Source organism: Abramis brama (assembly GCF_963993115.1).
Source record: "Abramis brama genome assembly, chromosome: 1".
Taxonomy (NCBI): domain Eukaryota; kingdom Metazoa; phylum Chordata; class Actinopteri; order Cypriniformes; family Leuciscidae; genus Abramis; species Abramis brama.
The window spans coordinates 41489253-41513756 of record NC_139963.1 but is presented as its reverse complement, the minus strand read 5'-3'; the positions used below and the strand labels follow the sequence as shown (position 1 = coordinate 41513756).

At 39.3% G+C, this 24504-nt stretch overlaps 1 protein-coding gene across 3 annotated transcripts; it reads right to left on the bottom strand.

The window, feature by feature from the left end:
• Nucleotides 1-8872: 8872 nt before the first annotated feature.
• Nucleotides 8873-24464, bottom strand: wizb (WIZ zinc finger b). 3 transcript variants are annotated; one of them, XM_084125476.1, is made up of 17 exons: nt 24216-24464; nt 23521-23701; nt 23024-23201; nt 22651-22735; nt 21506-21657; nt 19906-21393; nt 17865-18335; nt 17339-17707; nt 14586-14735; nt 13386-13955; nt 12755-13219; nt 12128-12643; nt 11462-11998; nt 10868-11079; nt 10467-10758; nt 10211-10373; nt 8873-9452 (listed from the first exon to the last, which is right to left on the bottom strand). In XM_084125476.1, the coding sequence occupies exons 2-17, from the start codon at nt 23623-23625 to the stop codon at nt 9167-9169; spliced, it is 6039 nt and encodes a 2012-aa protein (XP_083981602.1). In that variant the 5' UTR covers nt 23626-23701; nt 24216-24464; the 3' UTR covers nt 8873-9166. The 3 variants fall into 3 exon arrangements, with proteins under 3 accessions (XP_083981602.1, XP_083981600.1, XP_083981601.1); XM_084125474.1 differs by having other exon boundaries at nt 21491-21657; nt 24216-24461; XM_084125475.1 differs by having other exon boundaries at nt 21491-21657; nt 23521-23675; nt 24216-24454.
• Nucleotides 24465-24504: the final 40 nt, after the last annotated feature.

Here is a 24504-nt window from a genome sequence, read left to right as displayed (position 1 = left end):
CTGAAGCGAAGCGATGCGTTCATGTAAGAAAAATATTGTCTTATTGAGATGCTATTTTAGTATTATTGAAATGCTATTATAGTTTTTATGTATATATTTTATTTATACATTATATTTATTTATATATTTTGTAGTATATATTTTCCATTTTCACCTTTATTTTAGTTAAAGTTTTAGTAATTTTGTTGTGTTTTGGACAATTTTTTTCTTTTTGTTTGTCTATACAGTTTTTTATTCATTTTTATTTCAGTTTTAGTATTAGTATGAGAAATGGCAACTAGCTGGAATAAAATACTTTGTTTTATATTTTATTACCACACACACCCACACCCACACCCACACACAATAGTAATAAAAACCATATGTTATGTTCCAATAGTTTATGGTTTTGGAGTGCTCATTCAAATTCCCAAAAATAGGCTGAAAGCAGCCTGAACACTTTGCTAAAGCTTTATGAGTCGATATTCTGTGAAAGCCTTGCGGTACATTTGACTTGTAAAAACCTTTCGATACATTTGTATGCCAGACGCTGTTTCATAAGACACCTGACATGAAGTCAGCAAGCTAGATGAGTTAGTACATTTTAGTATAGTAAAACTACACAGCTAATCTGTATTAGAAACTGCTGTAAAGTATCTCAATAAGCATTTAAATCAGCGTTTAAATCTTCAGCGTTTAAATACTTTAGTCTAATAACATGATTTTAGAACAACAACTTAAAACTCAACTTTTCATGTAAAAATACTTTTTGTGAGAGAATACGTCATCTCAAGTTATATTTTCTACACACTTAATTTATTTTTATATATAAAATAAATAGTACAAATGAAGGTTTTCTATGTCAAAATATTTATAGAACATTTGATAATCAATAACTATAGTGAATGTGAAAAAGATTTATTGGCAAGGCAGACATCAACTTGGCTGACTAACATAAGTGTTAGTTGCTCCTTGTATGAATTCGAGAATCGACAAACTTAATAATAAACAATTTCTGTTGTCAATATTTTGAGCAAAATATTGTGAAAAATAAGTGTTTGATTTCAGAAATTGCATATGTCTCATTTTGTAATAAAAAAAAGAAGCAGGGTGGCCAATATAACGCTGATATAAACAATGCAATAAAAAGTATATCTCGCCATCAGCAACAACCATTAAAAAAAGTAACACTTTATCTTACAGTGTTCTTGTTACACACACCTACTTATTAAAGTAACACACGTTTATCCATAATTGCATGCAACTAAGCCTAAACCAAACCCTAACTTAATTATTACTCCATACTTAACTGTATAATTACACTGTAGCAAGGACACCTTAAAATAAAGTGCAACCAACAACAATGAAAAATAAAAAATAAACCAGTAATAACACTTTACCATAAGGTCCCATTAGTTCATGTTAAATAATGCATCAACTAACTTTAACTATCAATGAGCAACACATTTGTATTGATTAATAAACAATGAAATGCAACTGTCCATTGTTAGTTCATGTTAGCGCATTAAATAATATTAACGGATACAATTCTTGATTTTAATAATGTTAATAACTTGCAGAAGCCGCAAATAAAATAAACAGAAACATGCAGGCCTTGTGGTCCATTGCTCCTTACAATGTCATTGACTAGGTTTAGCCTTGACTGAGTCTTTCCGCCTGATGTGAGACACAGGCCTGGTTTTTTTCTGTACTTAAAAGAGACACAAGTGTGTCAGTATAGTTTATGTTTAAGCTATTTCCCCATCCTGTCAGCCGCAGATATCCGATAGCATCTCAGCATGTGTTCCCGCCCATTCGCTCTGGATCTGGCATTGTCTGGCTTTTACGGTTGCAGTCATGTCCTAAGTGTTTGTTTTAGTTTGACATATACACCCGCATCCATAGTAGCTAATCTATCTTTCTATTTCTCACTGAGTTTGCTGGGAAATGTCTGCGTCACCCAATAAGATCTTCCTTTTGTGCAAATGACCTAAGATTATTCACACCTTATAAATGATTGCGAAACCTACATGTAATATAATACATCAGACAGCTCATACTCGGAGTACAACATTAAACTCCCTCATGGTTTGAATAAACCTCTCGGACATGTTTTAATACGAACAAACCAAGAAGTACATCGGCTCTGACTATGGAAGTCTGAAAGAAAAATGGGTTGCACTTTATTTTACAGTATACTTGCACTTTCAATGTACTTACAGTGTACTTACCAAGAAAGTTCTGAGTAATATACATGATTAGGTTTAGGGGTTAGTTCAGGACTATTACCTAGTTATTACCCAGTTATTGTACTTACTATAATATAAAAATATAGTATGAACATGCGAAACAGGACTGTAAAATAAAGTGCTACTGAAAAATGCTATCCAATAGCATACCCATGCACCTCAATCACACAAAGTCTTTCTGGATTGGGTGGCATGCAAATCAGATTCACTTAAAGGAACACTCCACCGTTTTTTGAAATAGGGCTTATTCACCTTATTTCCTACATTTAGATAGGTGGGCAAATGCATTTTTGTCTCAGTGCATGCATTGTTTTAGTTTGACAGGGTCGGTGCTAGCTTAGCTTAGCTTAATGAATGGAATCCTTTGTTGCCAGCTAGCATGTCCTGAGTAAAAGTGATCCAAAAAAAACACCTAATTACTTCTTGTGGCCTGCGTATTCACAACGAGTACAAATAGCGATGCAGATTAACACTAGACGATTTCCTAGGCAGATATTGACTTGGGACTATATTAGGGGGAAGCACAGGCGAAGTACTGCTACTTGGGCGCAGAGATATCACGCAACACAAGAAGTAATTGACCCTTCGCTAAGCCACGCCCGAAAACCACCACAGGCCAATCGTGGCTTAGCAACCGTAACTAGGCGCGGGAGGTCTGGCAAGCTTTCGAGCGAGAGGGAAACATGCTGCGTTGTGCGTATGGATTGTGCAAATCTGATACCCGGTATCCTAAATTTTGGACGGGGTGGTGGATTTTGTTCCCTTCCCTAAACCTAAAACCCAAGGGGAGAAATGCCGGGCGTCATGTTCATTTATATAGCGCTTTTAACAATGTATTGTTCCAAAGCAGCTTTACATTGATAATAGGAAATTAAAAGTAAAGTGTTTTGGCTTTATAGCAGCTCTAGAATAAAGTTATTGTCCAGCTCGTGGATCAAGCAGTGTGATTAAAGGCAAGACGGAGGCTCACTGACATAATTTAACGGTACTTAAAAATATATTTCAGCATTTTGTTAATCGACGGCCAAACTAGTAACGTTACCCCAATCCGATCGCGACTCTCCCGGTGTTAGTGTTCTAGTAAAAGTAAAAGGTAGTTAGTAAACGGAGGGAACATCAGGGGGCTTGCCGGAGATCTCCAAGGAAAAGTTTGGTATGCAAACTCAGTTCATAACAGTAGTTACTATGTGACCCACGACGTGTGAGCAGTAACGTTAGCCTGGCGCACTACAAATATAAGCGGGAGAATGTTATCATTGCAAAGTGGTCAGGCTAATGTCTTGTGTTTATTCCACAATACATATGGATAAGCTGTTTGTTTTATAAATATTAGAATATTTTCAAATTTCATTTACCCTGCTGTGCATGCACATAGCTGTTCCTCAAATTTGTGTGTTTCCCATTTGAATGGTCAGCGTATGAGGCGGCTGCTGCTTGCGCTGGGACCTAACGTTATAGACTTTAGCTTCAATTTTGATGAAATTATTCTCTAATCGTTTGCATATTATGTCGTGGATATAGCCCTCGAATGCATACTGCAGTCTTGTTCTCTCAAATTTTCACCTGTCCGCTAAAAATGACTAATTATCTCCTTAGGAATGTCTGAAACCAGTGCATACATACTATAATAGACGTGCCAGGCGCAAAAGCTTGACAGGCGTAGCAACAGTAACTAAGGAGGGCGGGGCTTAGCGAAGGGTCAATTAGGTGTTGTTGTTTTTTATCACTTTTACTCATACTCAGGACATGCTAGCTGGCAACAAAGGATTCCATTCATTAAGCTAAGCTAAGCTAGCGCCGACCCTGTCAAACTAAAACAATGCATGCACTGAGATAAAAATGCATTTGCCCACCTATCTAAATGTAGGAAAGAAGGTGAATAAGCCCTATTTAAAAAAACAGTGGAGTGTTCCTTTAAAATGCCATGATCTCAAATCTTTATATAATGAGAAGGTCAGTTATCGGTTCCATCTGAGAATGTGAATTGCACAAAATCACCAAACATGGAAGGCTTCCCACACTTCCTGCCATCAAAAGCCCTCCAATCATGGACGGAAGCTAATACGATTAGAAAAAAATATAATAGCCACAAAACTGTCCTACTTTGTATACTAATTTTAAATCCCAGATGAGCAAAGGCTATACAAGCTAATTTCTCTAGTGATTGTGATTGAGGGTTGGTTACAGTTTCAAACATGTGTTTTGCTTAGTGGCTCAATTGCGCCCTCGTCTGGTATGTGTTTACAATAGGCTAAGACACACTATCTTGAATACATATACATGATATGGTCACACTTTAGATCAGGGGTGCCCAATCCTGCTCCTGCCGATCGACTGTCCTGCACAGTTCATCTCCAACCCTAATCAAACACACCTGAAGCAACCAATTAAGGTCTTCACTTGAAAATTAAAGGCAGGTGTGTTTGATTAGGGTTGGAGATGAACTGTGCAGGACAGTCGATCGGCAGGAACAGGATTGGGCACCCCTGCTTTAGATTATGGTCCAATTCTCACTGTTAACTACGACTTTTACCTCAATAAACTCCTAATTACTGCTTATTAATAATTAGTAAGGTAGTTGTTAAGTTTAGGTATTGGGTAGGATTAAGGGATGTAGAATATGGTCATGCAGAATAAGGCATTAATATGTGCTTTATAAGTACTAATAAACAGCCAATATTCTAGTAATATGCATGCTAATAAGCAACTAATAGTGAGAGTTGGACCCTAAACTAAAGTGTATATTCTTTTCATTTTCAGGAGGTCAAACTAAATATTATACTTGTGGTTTTACTATTCTTTTTTACTTCATACTTTTACAATTATTTTATACGATTTGAGAACATATCTAAATAATGTTTAAAACCCTGATTGTGTGATTTTATGTTTTAGCATTAAACATTGAATAAACAAAATGCAATTCCATGCAAAAAAAAAAAAAAAGAAGAAAAGAATAACAGGTTAAACCTAAATTAAACTCAGTAGAGAGCTAGTTTGAGACCAAATATTTGTTCATAATATTAATATACTTGACAAACCTATTAATTTGGGATCATTTTTTTAAAGGGGTGGTATAATGCCCTTTTTACAAGATGTAAAATAAGTCTTTGATGTCCCCAGAGTGTGTATGTGAAGTTTTAGCTCAAAATACCCCACCGATATTTTTATATAGCATGTTAAAGTTGTCACTTTTTGAGGGTGAAACTTTTTTTTTTTGTGTCTGTCCCTTTAAATGCAAAAGAGCTGCTGCTCCCGGCACAGAGGGCGGAGCTTCGATTACCTCACACAGACATGCACTGAAAATTTCAGAAACTTTTAGCCTTTTATGTTCAAACCGGAGTCAGACAAAGATGAAGAGACTCAAGAATAAGTGTCAACATGTAGACAACATTTCTAAATGGTTAGTTGATGAATTTATGTAGCTTTAGTTGTCTTCTAGTCATTGATTAGCATATTCTGTCTTGATAATCTATAAATCTCGTTCCCGAGGGCGGGGTTTATATAAATTTTAGGGTTAGTGATGTCACTAACCCGGAAGGAATGTCTTGTAGTCCCTACCAGCCGTTTGTTGTAGTCCTTAAAAAGTGATTTCTTTAAAAGCAAATATCTCCCTTTGTTTTGAACTTTGAGCGTTGTAACTTTGCAGATGTTGTTTATGCTCAAACAGCAACATTACACACTAACTAAAGTTAAAAAAGTGAAATCAAAATCAACCACTTTAAAATAATTTACATATGCTCTTTTAACTTGAGTAATACGGTGTAATGGTTTAGCTCGATGAACAGCATAAAAAAAAGAGAAAATGTAATGAGATTATTTATTTTCAGTAGAAAGGGTTCATAGGGTCTTGGGTTCCTTCTACAATTTTTGACTACAATGAAAAAAATATTAACACAGATTGTCATTATTATGATGCTGTAGGATTACTAGATACAGTCGAGGAATTTTTAGGAATAGACTCAATTCCAAATGCCTCGGAATCGACTCCCAGTCCATTTCGAGTTTGGCCTACACACTGGATACAATGTTGCTGCTTTGCATGCCAATTTATCGCCTAATAATAGCTCAAAAACGTGATTTGTGCCCTATTCATGGAAAGCGGCACACGTTTTACAGGTTTAGAACAAGAGTTCAGGAAGCTTGTTATCACCGTGTTCCCATCACATCCACTTTAACCATTTACTAGCGGTTTGTTTTGCTATCAGACTGTTTACAATTCCCAGCGTTGATAAGATGTACGCAAAGGAACGTTAGACTCCGTCCAATTAAATCAGGGCGTTGTTGATCATCCTGCTGAGTTATGAAACAAAAATGAAGAGCGCACAACTTGCTGAGATTTTAGAGCACATTTAATGATTTTCATTCAAGAGCAGATTCACATGAATCCGTCTCTGGTCAACACTTCCATGGCACTTCTCTCTTTCAGTCACAAAAAGTCATGTTTTCCTCTCTCTCATACAACACAAACACTTGTACAGAGACTGCAGTCTAAACCAGCTGAGGAGATCTTTAGGAGATCTTACACCATCTGCTGTGAAGCACATGCCAACTGGGCAACAGTCACAAAATGACCCAACTAACCAATAACAACATACATAGCAGTTGCATTTAAGACACGTTTTTAGAGTCCTTGGACGAGGACTTGACAATCTCCCTTTGAAACAATCTTCAATTAAAAATCCATTCACATCCACTCGTTCACATGAGCACCAATGTACTTAATCTTAAAAGAGAAACTGACAGAATAAAAAATAAAACACTGATCTATTCCACTGGTATGTAACTGCAAGTAAAGGAATGCACATCTCATTAAAAAATACACAGCATTAAAAATTGAAATAAATTCACAAAGATCACATTTGAAGTGTTAAACTGTTAATATCTTCTTCTTGTCTATACATATGTTAGGTAAGATATATCAATAATATTCCCTTTTGGAATACTAAAAACCTAACAGTCAGAGTTAAGTCGTGAAAGCTGCAACAAACATCCATAGTGGACCAGTTTGTCATTGCTTCCCTGTGAAGATATGCAAACATAAGCAAAAGCACTCGTATGTTTGGGAGGCAGTCACTGTTTTTGCAGTAAAAATCGACAGTCAATTCTTGGATGAATCAAGCACCATAAGTATGGTGAACTTGTATGGTATACTCACATAGTAAACTATACTTAGTTGCCAATTTCTATTTATTTTAAAGCAAATCCACAGCAGCAAATCTGCTGCCACCGTCCACTGCTCAAAGACAAAACAGAACGGGGACTTGCAAACGCTAAAGCTACCAAAGCTACCAAAACATGTGTGACGTCCTCTTTGGCACATTCTGTCACTGGCAAATTTGAACAGTTCTTAAAGTCCTTTTCTTGCTTTTGTTTTTATGAAAACGCCTTCAGATTGGTACAGGGAAAAACTTCTTAAGAAAAAAGCGTCATACACAGGCATTTAGCACTTTATGCTCAGAAAAAAACAATATATATATATATATATATATTTATATATACAAGAGTTTAAACACACGAACGCTCCCTAATTCGTTGCAGATAAAAGTGCATCGTCTTTTTACTCTTGTAAAACATTCAATGTAGTGTAGCCAAATAGTTCAGTTCATTCAACATTCAAAAGAGCCCTAAATTTAGGTTCTCTTGAAATCTGGGAGGAAGGAGGGTGGGGTCTTAATCTTAATAGTCTTATTTTTATAAGACTAAAATACTTCAGCCCATCAACTTGTTTCAAGGCAATTTCTCAGAAAGCTTCATTATCATTTAAAAAGCAACCAGAAGACTTTTAGACAGTGGAGTCAACCGTTTCATTTGGAGTTTACTTTGTGTCAAGCACAGAAGTAACAAGAAAGCTGCTGTGAAAATGGAGCGATCTAGAATCAAAATCGTCAAAGCATTATGCAAAGCATCGCATAAACTTGTGCAAACGTGCTACAAAATAATGTGCTGTATGAAAGAGCAATGAAGGCATAAATACGTATGTTCGAATACAACTGGAAGGCATGACGTAATTTCTCATGCTTATTTTGTACAAATGTTGGACGTGCTAAAACAATGCATTTAACTAAGTGTGCTTAGCTTATTTAAATATTTAGCAGCAAATGGTTCCAGACAAGTTTGATCATCTCTAAGTTGCAAGATTCAACTGAGAATATAAACATCAAGATTGCAGAGGGATAATGACCCCTTAGCAATGGAGCAGAAAAGGATCCAAAGGAACAGAAAAGGAAAAGCATGTCTCGTTTTGACATGAACCCATCTATGTCTGCTTAAAACAAACATCTCGCATCTTTTTATAACTGCATGGCAGTGCAAGCTTGTACTTAATTATCACAGTTAAAAACTGTGAACTTGCAAATGCTTGAAACAGAAAAGCTTTGTTTCAAAGGGCCAAGGCCTTTTGTCTAAGTGCTTTATAGTTTTATCTCTGTGCCTTTTTGATTGTAATTCTGATTTGTCGACGATTTAACAATACATTAGGTAAGCTAAACGGTTTTGCTGTAGTCTTAAGAGTTCCTCTTGAACAACAAATTTTAGGCATTGGGCATAAGGGCCAAAGCTTACAAAACTGAACTCACCACATACTCTTTCTCCTTTTCAAAGCATAAATGCATGAAACGTTGCATTGTACTGTGAATTTTTTTTTTCATAAATAATGATCAATCCTTTTCGAGGGAAAAGGGAGATGAGAACTGTCATGGCAACACACCTACCTCTCGCCTGAATCATAACAGATGCTTGTGATGTAGGTCAGGGTAAGAAGGTCGCTAGCTGAGAATTTTCGAAAAAATCTCTCCCTTTGATCAGAGATAGAAATATTCAAAGATGAGCAATACAGAAACCAAAAAGAACAAATTAGGGATATAACTGGTGAAGATGATGGCACCCCATACATATGTAGGAGGGACACATGGTCTAATTTGCAGGCGAAGGAATTGGCTCTACTGTGGCCGGACGGAGACTTGGTTGAGAGTGGGTGTAGGTGTGGAGGCTGAAGTGGGCATTGGGGAGGGCGTGGACGGGGTCGCGGCAGGAGCTGTGGTTGTAGTGGAAGAGGAAGTAGCAGCTGAGACAATGGGGTTTGGAGCAGGAGTGTCACTTTGGACAGGAGTGTCGTTTGTGGGTGATGCAGTCTTGTTGTAGTTAAGATTGAGGATGTGCTGCTGCAGGTGCCTGATCCAGTCCTCCTGTACCGAGAGAGGGCCGTGAAACTCCATGTCACAGAACCTAAAAGAAATTATTTACAAATAAAACATAAGGTTCTACACATTTGTAAAAAGAAATGTCTAAGCTATTTTAAAAATATAATCAACACACCAAGGCTTCATCTACACTAAGGACATAAATATGATCTTAAATAAACTACATGCACACTAGCCGTTCAAAAACCGAATGAACTGACTACTAGGGCTGGGAATCAATTCCTCGATTCTGAGGCCTTGGGAATACAGTCGATTCCAAAGGTTGGAACAGATTCCTTCAAGGGGAATCGACTCCTCATTTATAACCTTTTTCATTTCAACAAAGTGTATAATTAATTCGCCTCTCGCTCGATAATAGTAAAATCAATCAGAGCTATAGAAATGTATTTTTTATTTTACAAATAAAGCTTCATATTATGAGAAGGCAACATTCTATGACCTTTATCCTGTAGTCATGGTGAGATTAGGATCCTGCAATCGAAAAAAAAAAAAAAGAATAGAAAAAGAATAGAAAACAATAGTGAGGAATCGATCAGCCCTATACCAAGATATTAAGGCATTTTAAGGCATCATAGACATGCTCACAGCACAAAGATCTCACGAAAAGATAGATACAAAGTTTTAGACCAAAGCTATGTATCTATCTAGATCTATGATTCTAGATCATTCTACAAGAGTCACTTACTAGTTTCCATTTCAGTTAGCATTCTAGTTATGTAGGCTGTAGATATCCAGGCAGCTCACTAGATTACGGACAAGACTTAATATGCAAATACAACTCACCGGCACTTGAGTGAGTAAATTTTACCCACAAGTCTAACCAGTGGGGTGGAGGGGGGCTTTGGCACAAGGGCAGGAACAGTACTGGAGCGAGGCTTTGGGGGACCACTCTCTCCCTCCGCTCCTTCAGCATGTGACGGGTGTTTAAGTGGCCGTCTCTCAAATCCTTAAGAGAATGAAATCGGCAGCTTAGGTACAATTTTGCAAATACATAGGGAAAAAGGAAGACGAAGAGATTAAGGTAAAGTTTTGCTCAGACCTCGTGGCAAACGCACGTTGAGTTCACTATGGGCCACCTGTGCATGTGGAAGAGCGTTATTGGAATGATGGCCGCCAGGCTGTGGAATAAGGCCATGCTGAGTGGAACTTCCACTCCTGCTTTTTGCGTCTGTTCCCCGCGAGGACAACCCCCATGAACAACTGTTGGCATCACGTTCAATTGCCCTCTTTTGAGGCAAAGTGAGAGATGCCCATTTGGACACAGCAGGCTTTTGGGAAACAGGAGTTGTAGGGACAGAGTTACAGGATGGTGAGAGAGTGGAACTGCACCTCTGCAAAAGAATACAGAAATTTTAATTGATATAGAAAGAGCAATCTTTTCATATTTTCACAGCTAGACACCACAGAATTGCAATTACTGAGGAGTAGTTGCTTTCATACTTTCTTTTGGGTATAGCGGGCTCCTTGCACATAACTTTGCTGCATCTCTGCTGCCTTCTGTGGACGGCTGCGTATCCAGGCACTCAGCGTCTCGATAGGCGAACCATTTACACACCACTCTGTCACACCAAACTGTCGTAAATGTGCCCGAGCATGACTGGCCAATGCCTTCCGGTTCTCAAAGTAGAACCCACAGAGTTCACAACTAGCATCTGAAAAGGAAAAACAAAAAGATGAAGCCACATTGTTTTTTAGAATATTCACAAACCATTTTACGTATTTCTGAGTAAATCAGGATATTCAACAAGGAAAAAAAAATGCTAAACAAGCAAACAATGAATATTTCACAATAACACCAGGAACATCTGTAAAAAGAAAAAAGCAAATAGGGGCATTTTAATACATATTTTTGCTTATAACTACAAACTTGATTGGGTCTATTTTAAGTCTTGAAATTCTGAATTGAGGTCTTTTATTTATTTGAGTCATTCTTGTGCAAACATTGAAGCAACAAAGACATTGAACTATAAATAGTCTTCAAACAATGTTATGGAGAATAACCAAAAAAGAAGTCTTACAAAAATATTCCCTTACCCATGTGGCCTATCCCATGCTTCTCCGTTGAGGCTTTACCCTTAAAGGAATAGTCCTGTGGGGGAGGCGAGAAGTTTTTAGATTGGATGAGCAGTGTCTTCTCTCCAGGCTGTCCCTCCTCCACCAGCACCTTCTTCTTCAGTGGAGACACTCCAAAAATCTTCCCCACAGGTGCGGTGGGGGACAAGGTCATGCTTCCCAGCCCATGCTTATGGAGGCGCGAACCAGAGTGTAACAGATTAAGAGGTGATTTGCGGGACAGGGCAGAGGTCTGATAGCCTGGACTGTTCAATGAAATTCCACCATCCTGTCCCGGTTCCTCCTTTATACCTAAGGCAACAGATGCAGGGGTTGTGCCCTGTCTCCTCATGACTTCCCACAGTGTGTCAATGGGCGAGCCATTTACAGACCACTCTGTGATACCCATATGCCTCAAGTGTGATCGTGCGTGGCTTGAGAGGCCTTTGCGGTTTTCAAAGAATTCACCACAGAATTCACAGCGAATATCACGGGAAGGTTCCTTCTCCTGAGTCATGACTGTAGGAGGAAAGACCGTAAAACGACAACAGATGATTCAATCATCCATTAACATCATTAAACATGATAAAAGTAAACAAACAAACAAACATAGACTACAGGTGTGAAAACCAAAAAAAAAAAACTTACCCAAATTGACTGGATAAACATTATCTGAAGTAATTAAACTGGAATGTAATGGCTCTGGACTGTAGCCTTTATTTACTCCCATGTCTGATCCTTTCATAGTAACTTCTACAATTTCAGGCTCTGGTTTTGGCTTAACCAGCTCTACTGTTTGGGGGGAACTGGCAGCAGACGTCGAAGGAGACATTTTGCGATAAGTAGGCTGGTTGTGGCTTGGTGTTTTGGCAAAGTGAAAAGGTAGGCGCCCAAGAACATTCCCTGGTGGGGAAGAGGACTGGACCGCAGGCCGAGGCATTCCTGGGCCCGGAGAAGAACAGGGGGATTTGGGGGACTTCAGAGGCATGATGGACGGTAGGCCTCGACGGACTATAATCTCTTTTAGTGTGTCAATAGGTGAGCCATTCACAGACCATTCTGTGATGCCAAGTTGGCGCAGATGGGAGCGAGCATGACTGGAGAGGCCTTTGCGGTTCTCAAAAAGTTCTCCACAAAATTCGCAGCCCACGTCTTTCATTGGCTCTGATAGAAGTATACAGAACAATTTATCAGACTAAAGTTTATGTGTGTAAATTACCTTATGTAATTAGCAAAGAATAAACAAGGACATGCAAAACACGTAAAAGTTGTTACCTATAGGAAAGGACATCACTTCCCCACCACTGAAACGAAGGACCTGCAAAGAGGAGGATTTCAGCTTCTTTGGGGGTGGGCCCAATAGGGTGTGGGTAGAAGACGAGGTAGCTTTGGAGCCAATGGCTGTCTTCAAAGAAGAAGACGCCATTTTATATAGGACAGGGCTGGAGGGAATATGTCTCTTAGAGGAGGAAGTGGAAGTGGAGGGTAAGAGGGAAGTCATACTGGTCTTCTGGGACCTCAGGTCCTCAGGACCATCAGAGAGAAAAGAATTTGCTTTGTGCTTAAAGTCATCAGTCAAGATGAAACGGTTGAGTAAGTCAATGGGGGAGCCCTTGGATTCTGAGTACTCAATCCCAAAATGGCGCAAATGTGCACGAGCATGACTTGAAAGGCCTTTTCTTGTTTCAAACCATGCACCACACAACTGGCAAATAATATCTTTAGAGTCCATGTCCATCGCTAGAAAAGAAAGAGAGAGGAGCAAAAAAGTTTAAGAGATTTTAAGTACATATAGACAATAAATTTGCAAGAAGGATCAATTGATGACCCCAAGACTATAAAAACAAATCGCAAACAATTTGTTGAAATTCTTTATTAGTATTTAGTATATTAAATGCTTTCTTACTAAGGTTCAAAGGGGCATCTGTCTCTTGCGGTGCCCAGAATGGTTTGGTTGGACTGGAGAGGTTTGTAGATTGTTTCTTTCCTAAGGCCTTATGCTCCTGGGATCGAAGTGGGGAAGACACAGGTAGTAAGGAAGAGATGGGAGCTTTTCTCAGCACTGGGGAAGGGGATCGAGACTTTAAAAATGGAGAGGAAGGCAGAGAGCCAGCTGCAGATGGAGTAGCTGGGGAAGAGGAAACTTTAATAGTGGAACCAGCTATAGAAAACGGGACAGGGGGCTTTGTGTCCAGCAATCCTTCTTCAGTTTCAACATCTTTTGTGGGGCTAGGTATAGGAACAATGGGGGCATGGTGCTGGGGCTTCTTAGATGATTCCATAGTAGGGGAGGTGCCAGTGAAGCATGCATCCATTGAACGTTCCTTAGTGATCTTGCGGAGGAGATCAATGGGTGCTCCACTGTTCTCCGACATGCCAACGCCCAGCTGCCGTAGGTGAGAGCGGGCATGGCTAGACAAACCACGACGTGTCTCAAATGTAGTACCACAAAACTCACATTTTAACAAGTTGGAGCCTGGAAAACAGAGAAATGGTGATATAAGGCCTATATACACTTATTCACTTCATGAATTTTGATAGATGGGATTGCTAACCAATTTGGTATGCATGGCTTGAACAACAGGATGCATTTACAATTCATCTTGTATGCATGTCAAACCACCTCCTGAGGTGATCAGATTGTTACCCTTCTCAATTGAGTCTTGGAGGGCATTAACATTTGGTCTTTTCATGATTGCACAGTTAATCAAAAAGCAGTGTAAATAGTCATTTACTGACTTCTCCACTGTGGAAATAAAAACTAATTTTGATTAGTTGAAAAATGTCACATAAAAAGACAGAAAAATCAAGATGGCAGACCAGGCCAATAAGGGCAAATGTATTTGACGTTTCATCCCATCAGCTCAAATATCCATGTAGATGCAATTAATACTAGCAACTTCAGGTGTATTTAAAGAAATACTTAATCCAAAAATAAAAATTCATGTCCACAATTACTCACTATCAAGTCATTCCAAACCTGTATGAATTTATGTTTCTGTGGAACAAAAAGGGTGAATTTTTAAAGACTATATATGGATTTTTGGGTGAGCTATTCTTTTAAAAGCAGATTAAAAGAGTTGAGATAAAATGAAATTCAAATTACCCATAGAATCGGTCTCTTTAGATTCAGGGCTCTGTTCCTCTAGAGTAAACAGGGTCTTTTCTTTTGGACTTGGGGCCAACTTATCCGTAAGGGGCATTTGGGCCTCCTCTTCCTCATCTTCCTCTTCCTCATCCTCTGCCTCCTCCCCACCTGAATATGCACAGACAGAGACAACATTTTTAAATGAGCTAAATAGTCAAAGCCTTTCAAGGACAACCACAAAGGTCTGAAATGAATGTTTCCCTAAAACTAACAGTTACTAGATTTCCCTTCACCATATGCACAATAAATAATAAAATAAAATAATTCATAGTTAATTCATGCATAATTGACTGGCTACGTGATTTTGAGAGATTTGCTAAAAGACACCTGGTAAATATTTTTTTCATTATGGGGACAGAAACTTACAGGGCAATCACAAAATATACTATATAGTTTGATGTAAATTTCATCAAAAGATGAAATAAATCATTTCAATTATATAGCCCTTAAAATTCACATCAATTTCTTGCTTGAACTTTGAGATAATAGTCCAACATTTCCGATCGTATTTCATATCATTACTGTCTTTCACTTATTTTGGCAAAAGTTTAACATATTAATCTGCGTCTAAACAATTATTTCTAACTCATTTTATTTTTCTCACAACTTAAGCATCATGTTGCACAAAAAAAAATGTTAGATGAGCATAGCCCACCCTAGCACTCTGCTAAGTCTGGGCTTTCACAGTAGATTGTAATTTGAGGCAGCATTAAACTTACTGTAGTTATTTACTTAGTGTTTTTAAAATGGACAAACTTTGGAGATGAAACCATAAGGTACAGCTAAGCAATAGTCTTGATCTCAAACAGCCACAAGATTAGGCTACTATTCTAGTTTAACTACATTTTTAGACAAGGCTATAAAACAACAGGTTTATCTGACTTAAGAGTTGTTTTATTTTGAATGCTCAAGTCTAACAATTAGATAAACACAACCAATATTTTATTCACTCAGAGATAAATTCAGCAGGCCTACTACAGTCGTAGCACACAGTGTTTTTCTTTTGAAGCTCCTGCTGGTCTTGCTCTTCTCAGCATATTCAATATAATAAGCTGTGAACGCGTTCCTGCGGTGGGCGTTTCTGTTCTGTCATTTGATCTGTCCTAGACACAATTCTAGCAACATCAGCCCTTTTTCTCCTCACACTGAAAATGAAAATTTATTGTAATGGCACACATCGCATGAAATAACCAGACAAATAGACAAAAGACATCAAATGCAGTAAGTTAAACATTAAAGCCAACCGTTAAATAACTTATTCAGGACAACATAAAAGAAAACAAGCAGCGTTGTCATTATTCTTTTCAAAAACGTTTTTCTGAAAGTGCGCGGAAAAAGAAATAAAAATCAAGAGCAAGAATAACGCGTTGGCGCGCTCCATTTCAACATTAAAAAGCACCTCAAGTAAAATGGCGAAGACTCAGCCTAATTTCGGTAATCATAAAGACATATATGCCGTCATTTTGACAGGACATCAAAAACTGCGTTTATTAAGTACCTGAGCACATAATGTCAAATATCTTTACTTTTAGAAAAGTGACAGACAGCAGGGGAATCTGTGTTTTTCACACGCGCACTCTGTCTCACTAGACCCTTTCAGGCATCAGTAATTTAAAATGCACATCGGGTATGACAGAAGCTTGTCTTAAATGTTAACACGATTGCATGCCATGCAAGCTTGAAAAGTGGCTAAGCTCCGATCATATGCATCTTTCATGCATCCCCATGCACGGCGCGGAAGTGCATGCACTCACCATTCAGCGGCTGCAGCGCATCGGACTTATTACAGCACCTACAGTCAGACAATTTTTCCGCTATTGTTTGTGTCTGCGGGGAGGTGGAAGCAGCCATTTTGCCCCGCACACATGCACTAACGCACCAAGGCGTGACGAACCGAATAAAGGCGGAGACTAGGATAACTATTAAATGCAAGACAGACATCAATTACATTAACGAATGTTGCATTAAGAAATTAGCAAGTGTTCTGCACCATACAAAAAATCTTTAGAACTGCTTTTACAACTGCCCCTGACAGCATTACAAAAAACCCCAAGGCACCCACAAGCTTCAGAGGTTTCTCTTCAGTAAGCTAGCAATATTTTGGACTTCTGGCCACAAAGCAGGCGAAGTAAAGGGCAGGCTATTTATGTAAAAGAAAAGTAACTTATAAGCAAGTAATGTAAGAACATTAGAATGTCACTTCAACCTTTGAAAAGACATCTAAACACTACATTTAAAATAGTGTGAGACCGGTGATTTTGTATTTTCTCTAATGCAATACAAACTTTTTTTTATTGCAAATTATATTATGATTACAACAATTTCAATTTCAGAATTTTTAAATGATCTTACTATTTTGTATGTGTTCACCCTTTTGCTTACTGCATGCAATTGAACTAGTATGACTCCACAAGTTTTTTTGCGAACCCTCCTTGTTATCCAGCATGACGTTACAATGTTTCAAAGAGCGTCTTGTGCTTTAATAGTTCTAAGCAAGAGATGTTCTTTTTGTTCAAATAAGCTAGCATTTGAGTAATGGCAGAAATAATGCAGAATCACAAATACTTATTGTCAAAATATATTCTGTCAGACTTTTTTTGGATCATTATTTTCTAACAGCCATTTTTGCAGTGATTTAAAGAACTTAGTAATAACTATGTAGTGACCAAATCTTTATTTGAGAAATCAAGAAGTAAATCCCATTCACTTACCCTCTGGTTCACTGATATTGTGCTTTTCTTTCCAGTGCTGTTTTGGAGAGTCAGAAGAAAGAGTGGCAAGATCTGCAGTCATGTTCTCCTCATCTTTCATATCTTTCCTGCTCTCTTCCTCTTCATCAGAGTTTTCCTCTTGACTTGACTGGAGAGTATGTGTGGGAGCAGTGGGCAGAACAAGATCTGGATGCTTGGCAAAAAGCTCTCGGAGAATATTAATGGGAGAAACCGTGACTTCCCAATTGGTGATGCCAAAGTCTCTGAGATGGGCTCGGGCATGACTGGAGAGACCAGCCCTGGTGTCAAAGCCGGCACTGCAGAACTCGCATCTCATAACGCTGAAGGTCGACGGATCAAAGTTGGCGACTAGAGGTGGCAATGGAAAGTATTACATCAAAAAAAGTTACACAAGCCTTTGGTTCTGTATCGTAGATATGGAAAATACATTTTCACGAGACATCAAGTTCATAGACATTAACAATAGTAGGCAAAAAACCATCTAGACATTTAGAAGTCTCCTCACCTTTTTTCTTCTTTTTCTGGTAGGAGAATTTCTTCTCAATGGCATTAACCTCCTCTGGGGAGATGAAGTGCCTAACGTTGTAACTGACACCCACTCTGTTCAGGTGACCTCTAATGTGATTGGCTAGTCCGATGCCATTATGGAATCGATCTGGGCAATAAGGGCATTTTCTTTCCACACTCTTGAACAACCCCTCTCTATCATCATCTTCATCATCTTCCTCAGTTAATGCACCAATAAGACGATTTACAACATCTTCATCATCTTCATCTTCTTCATCCTCATTATCATCATCATCACCATCCTCTAGTTTTGTAGCAACAAGTGTGTCTTCTTTGCTCCTCCCCTGACTATCAGATTTGTCTTTTTTGAGTTTGGGTTCCTCCTCCTTTGCTTCAAGCTTTTTGCTGCTCTTCTTTGGTGAAGAGCAGCTGGCTTTGAGATCCAGAGCACTGGCAGGTGGCTCACTCCCTGAGATTAAAGTGGAGTGTTAAAGAGTATTTAGCAGTTATGAAAAAAATAAACAAACAAAGATGATTATTGCGCAATCAATTATTGAGATTATTGCGCAACAAAACGTTCGTGGGATGCAGTTAGAATGATGGCAAGCTGAGTTAAAGATAAAAGTTGATCTAAATGGAAATTCTGTTTTCTTTTACTCACGCTCATGTTGTCTGAAACACAAATGACTTCTTATGAAACATGAAATAAGATATTTTGAAGAATGTTCATGCTTCTCTTTTCTATACAACAAACGCATATTGGGGTCAGGGGCTCCAAAAAAGGAAAAAGTATTGAGAATGTCAATCAAAATGTCTCCTTTTGCGTTCAACAGAGGAAAGAAAGTCATATGGGTTTGGAACAACAGTATGGAAAGTAAATGATGACAGAATTTCCTTTTTTGGCCTGACTACTCTGCAACCATTTACGATCTCTGTGGCACTGCTCATCATTCACCCATCACCCTGCTGTATGAGAGGGGAGTTTGGAGGTCAGAGCTGAAAGACTCTATGATGACCAGGGGTAACTTGTTTCTTAGCTGGGCTTGCTGCCCCTCAAGCAACCCCAGCCTCTCTGCTGCCCCTCAGAGGCTGGCTGAGAAGCTGCTTTTCAGGTGCAAGGCCAGGGTGAAACCTGGGATTTCCCCAAGTTCATGGCCAAGCACAACTCATGTGAACTATGTGCTTTTAGAATTTCAAGACTTGGCATTTGCCTCCCGTCAAAATATTGGTCCTTGTGACCATGGCCACTGACTGGATTAACTGTTCCTCTCCTACAGTAAAAATTGAAGGAAGAAAGTCACTGTACCACCAACAGTGGCTAATAGTGAGCATCAGCCAATGGAACAAAAAGTTACACCTCACAACTATAATAACTGGCCAATGGAATGGGGAGAGTCACTCCTTTAACCAGTGGCCAATCGAAGAGGATGTTCCATTACACAAATTTGGTTCAACTGACTCAGGCACATTGAATCTAGGCATCACAATAGCACAAAAATACATACAGTAAACATACACATAAGCATGCATCACTACAAGACCAAAGACAGAATATGAAATTAGAAATCCGAATATGAAATTAGAATTGTGACTGCAAATTCTAATTGTTCTGTTGTGGTGGTTAATGACAGTATTATTTAATGTGACAATGTTATAAGTGGATGGCGAGAAATTTATGGAAAATAAATTAGACCTTTCTGAAAATATACTAAATACTAAAAATAACTTAATTAGAAATATACCATTAGTTTATGCTATTTTGCATCCTCTCTTGTTCCCTACGCAAGTGTTGCATTGACAAGTATAGTTTCCTTTACACAAATGCTGCTGACAATACTAAGTGTTAGCATTTACTGAATTCATTTACATTTATGCATTTGGCAAACACCTTATCCAAAGCAACTTGCAGATCATTCAAGTTTTGCCTAAGTGCGTCTGTTTCCTGGGAACTGAAGCCTTGCCATTGCTATCACCTTACCAGTTTAGTTACACAGCTAAGCATTGACTGGTCTTGGTGCTATAACTTGTTATTGAATTACCTGTTTTGGAGTCTTGTTCTGAATCATGCTCTGGTTCTGGTGTTGGAATGTCTTCTTTCTGGCCCTTATCTGCAGTCTGGTTTGAGATTTGGACTTGCTTTGTTACACCGGTAGTCAGGGTCGACTTACGATCAAGTCTTGTACTTGCTCTTGTGCGCCCCAGTTTATTCTTTGCAGCCCGGACTGAGCGCTTTTTTCCTATGCTCTTGAATGCAACATCCTTACGCCGCGGAACAGCCCTTGGATTTGGAGGAGGAGACATTAGATGCTGAGGTTGTAGAACATTCTCTTCCATAGAATTAGCCAGAGATGTCTCTCCTGTTTGCCTTGACTCCTCCGCATGGTCTGTATTTGCATGCAGGGTTGCTTTATCAGGTTGGTCTGTGGCTTCTCCTGGGGTTGCAGAAGCTCTTTGACAAGACAATGAACTAGAGTCCACCTGTGAAGGGGCAATGTCGGGCTGTGTTTCTTTAGGTTTTTTGGATGCTCGGATGGGGTACCTCTTGTTGAGAGGTGAAGTGATAAAAGTTGGTGTAACATCTGCAGAGGACTGGACCTGTCCTTTCTTGCAGGATTTCTGCTGGAAGCGGGGTGAAGTTCGATAAACCCCAGCCCTTTTTCGGGTGGTGTGCGTCTTGGCGTGCTCGGAAAGCTCTTGAGGCACATCACAGCTAAAGTTGCACTCAAGACACACAAACTGGCCACAGTTGACCTTTGTTAACTCTTGGATGACTGGCTCCGATGCATTACTGCAACTGGCTTGCACTGCCACCCGCTTTTCCCCCTCATTTAATTTTCCAATCTCTTCAAGGATTTTCTGCCGTGACGCCTCATGGCATCGGTGATGATCTAGCAGCAGTACCTTGTCTACAAACTCCTGACCACACTCTATACATTCAAAAGCATTTTTATTAAGATGTCCGCTCCAAGCTTCTTTCTCTCCACATTGCCATTTCTTCCCAGGTCTACCGACCTGGCCATGCTCAAGCATGTGTTCACGTAGATGGGCACGTTTTTTGAAGTAAATGCTACATTCTACACATGTGAAAATCTCTTGGGAGAAGTCTCCGTCCAGTTGGTGGTCTACTACTGAGTTCTGCCTACCCTGTACCTTCTCTGTTTTTTCCTCTTTAAAATCGAACATCCCTCCCCCATCCTTTGCGGTTTTCTTACGCTGCTTTGCTCCAGAGGGTTTTCCCCTGGTCCTTCTGCCGCCTCCCGTTGTGCGTTGCCAGGTGCCTAAACCAGAGAAAGGCCTCAGTATGACCCTCTTTTTCCTTCTGCGCTGGATGAAGGTGCAGTGCGCCCAAGGTCCAGGTGGTGGACTCTCTGGCTCAGAGTCTGCTGGGAAGGTGTATACATCTGCCTCTTTGGTGATCTTCTCTTCCTGCCCTCTGCGATTAAGGACTTTCTGATTATCTTTCTCTTCTTTTTGGCATCCCTCTTTTGGTGTAGTGTCTGGTAGATGGCTCACTTTGTCTTTTTCCACTGCAAGTAAATAAGGAAAGGTTTTATTGACTTGAGTATTTTTTTATTTCACATGGTGGTATTGACATGAATTCAAACATGCTTTGAGGTACAGTACTTTTCGTTTTTTTACGTTTTGCTGCACGCTTCGGTAGGCTGGAGTCTGTTGTTGGCTCCATGTATGTAACATCTCCTTTATTCTCCACCTCCAGGGGGACAAGTGGGTTTTTATCAAGAAATAAGTGCTTGGTTTCCACAGGTTCTTGGCACGGATCAATGTCAAAGCTGCAAGTATAAGGATTAAGACTGAAAAATAGGTTCCAGCTCTATATTTATCTCCATCAAACCCCTCAATATTTAAAATCCTCATATATGCACCTTTCTATAAACAGGGGTGCACATAACTGCTGCGCCGGTGACCATGAATGGAAAAAATAAACAATGTGCAGCAGAAAACATGGAGGGAAGCGCTTTTGAGTGCCAACATTTTTGGGTACAGAATGAGACACGTTTACTTACAGGAGAAAAATCTTACTGGATTTTTGTCCATCTCTGGTAAGATAGCAATATGATGATAAGTGTGTTCATTAATTATTAGTTATTAATAGGTGTGCAACGCATGTGATTCGCAGATTAACTGGTAAGTTTAACCATCATAGAGTGAAAGTTTGTCATTTGGACATGTTTTGTCTTGCCAATTTACACATTCAAACGATTTTAAAAGTGAAAGAAAAGGCAAAAATTGTGCACATCTGCGTAAAACTTATCTGTGTGCAAAGCCGCACCCAGAGAAAGAAAGAGGCATGTTTCAGACAGCACTCGAACACCGAATTGATTCCTCTTTCGCGTTTACTTGCGCTTGAATGGACACAAACACACAAAATTATGTCAAAATACGTGTCTCTGCAAGTTTTCTCTCGATTATTTCATAAGTGAACAGTTGAGAAAGAAACCGGATGTGTGTCAGTATATTCGATCTGTGCATTCTGTCTTTAAAGTGACAGCAGTCTAATATTCCTGTTGTCTGTGTCATTATTTTAATATAAAATAAAGAATACAGCTTGAACCTTTATTTAATTTCTACAGTGAACAAATAGTGTTAAAGTGAGGAGAGCAGTCAGGAAGAAAGTGATGACGACAGCTTGTTGGATAAGTTTACCGCGTAAAGTGTGAGTACCAAGCAGCATCTCCAGGTGCTCCCTTGAGAACCAGGCCAAAAAAAGTAATGTGCACCCCTGTCTATAAACCTGTTTTTCCATGTAATTATCTGCATCTCACCTGTCTTGTTGTAGTACAGAGGTGGGACTCCCTGGGCTGTGAGCAGCCAGACCATGAGGGTTAGAAAAGTGCTGAAGTTCTTCCTCTGACATAAACCATTGGAATCCACACAGGAACACAAACAATATACACATGACTTTACAGAAAGCAGTAGACTCACAGTTATAAATACAGCATGTAGACAAACAAAGCCATTAACACTTTTCACACGGAGACAAGTTTCACAGTACAAACACATAATAGTTCAACCTGAATGTAGCTGAATGATTGCAAATTCTCATTTCAAGACTTTTTTGAGTTTCTTATGATTTAGATAGACACCCATGTATTTTTCACTGACATGAAAGTAAGAATGAAGCAGAGAGACAATTACCATCCAAGGTTTCTTTCTCCGAGTCCGAGTCCCATGTGAGAGATGAGGGAAAGCCTGAAGAACGTGGACTTCTCTGTACTTTACCACAATGTTCCAGTGTGGGGAAAAAGCAGTTTGGACCTTCTGAATCTCCATTTCCATCACCCTTCTCCACTTCATCACAATGCAATAACCCCCCCTGTGAGTTCAGAGGGTTGAAACAAGTCCAACATTACATAGTTCTGTTTAGGAGAGAAATAAAATGTTGCAAGATTCTCACACACGTGTACGCTAACTGTTAAAAGATAGGAATCAGAAATGTATACAGTAACAGTGCAACGATAATTATGATTAAAAGGCATCTAACTGTATTAAAACAATGACTCCCACATATAATGTTTTACATTCATGTTTTAACAGTTAGTTGTTATTGTTTTTTTCCATTGGAAAAGGGGAATAAATTAATGCAAAGAGAAAAAAACGTTAAAAAGATCCATTGTCTAGGGCTTTGGCTATACCAGGAAGGTGCAGTTGAGTAAGGATGTTGATGTTGAAGGCAGTAGCCCTTGGTTGGACATCATATCTTGGGGGTCCCTGGTCGAGAGATCATCCTCAGGCTCCATGATCCTCTGGTGCACAGGCTTGTGTGCAGTTGCAATCCACCTCTCCTGTCCTACATTATGAAGAGCAATTCCATTTCTGGATAAAAACAAACACAACTAAGATGCAATCTAAGACTGACCACCTGAAAGCAATAGATATGGACTAGTAGCCACAAAAATCTTATAATTTTATAGTTTATTTAAAGAAAATCTACAAATAAGCATTTGCAAGATGTTTACAAAGGGGTTAATGTGGGGATAAATGACATACTGCTCTGTGCTATTTAGTCTCTGAAAGAGTGCATTTAAATAGCCTAACTAAATCTGTGTTGAATTCATGAGGAGTATCACTCTGTCTGACCTATTTTATCATGCCTCATTTCCTACGCTGATAATATCAGAGGAGGCCGTTTTTTACTGGAGAAAAAAAAAATAGGCTAGTACCGGCTCCCGAAAATATGGTGCTCGTCTATGTAGTTCACATGCGTTTATAACTTGCCATATTAATACTGGACCATCTGCAAACGCTGTCCTTCCCCAGCAGCACTATCTGAGACTGTTAAACATTTCCCAGGATGTGTGAGGTGAGGATGAAATTGTGCAACACTCACGGAAAGCGGCCTGTCTTTGGAATCCTCTGCGTCCAATCACATCGCTTTCTCCATGTCCTATTTGGATTCAAGTGGCACGAACGCACGGGCGCTTATAGAGCATTTGTGCGTTGCGCTGTATGCGTCCCGGAGCGTCGCAGCTTTCCCTCAGGATCACCGGGAAAAGCATGTAGGTTTAGCAAACGGTGAAGACCGCCTTTGCACTCTAAACACCGGACTCCATGTTGTTAGTTTCGGAGGGATGGTGACGTTGGTGGGGAGGGGAAAGGAGTTTATGTATCAGCCACGG

Bases quoted from the DNA above. Each gene is read 5' to 3' on its own strand.
- wizb (XM_084125474.1), bottom strand. From the start codon at position 23,625: ATGGAGCCTGAGGATGATCTCTCGACCAGGGACCCCCAAGATATGATG. The intron at 17,708-17,864 runs GTGAGGAGACTT...TGCCACCTCTAG, and splicing joins CCAGAAAAAGAAGAAAAAAG to TCGCCAACTTTGATCCGTCG. The intron at 12,644-12,754 runs GTAACAACTTTT...TACTTCTATCAG, and splicing joins AGTGATGTCCTTTCCTATAG to AGCCAATGAAAGACGTGGGC.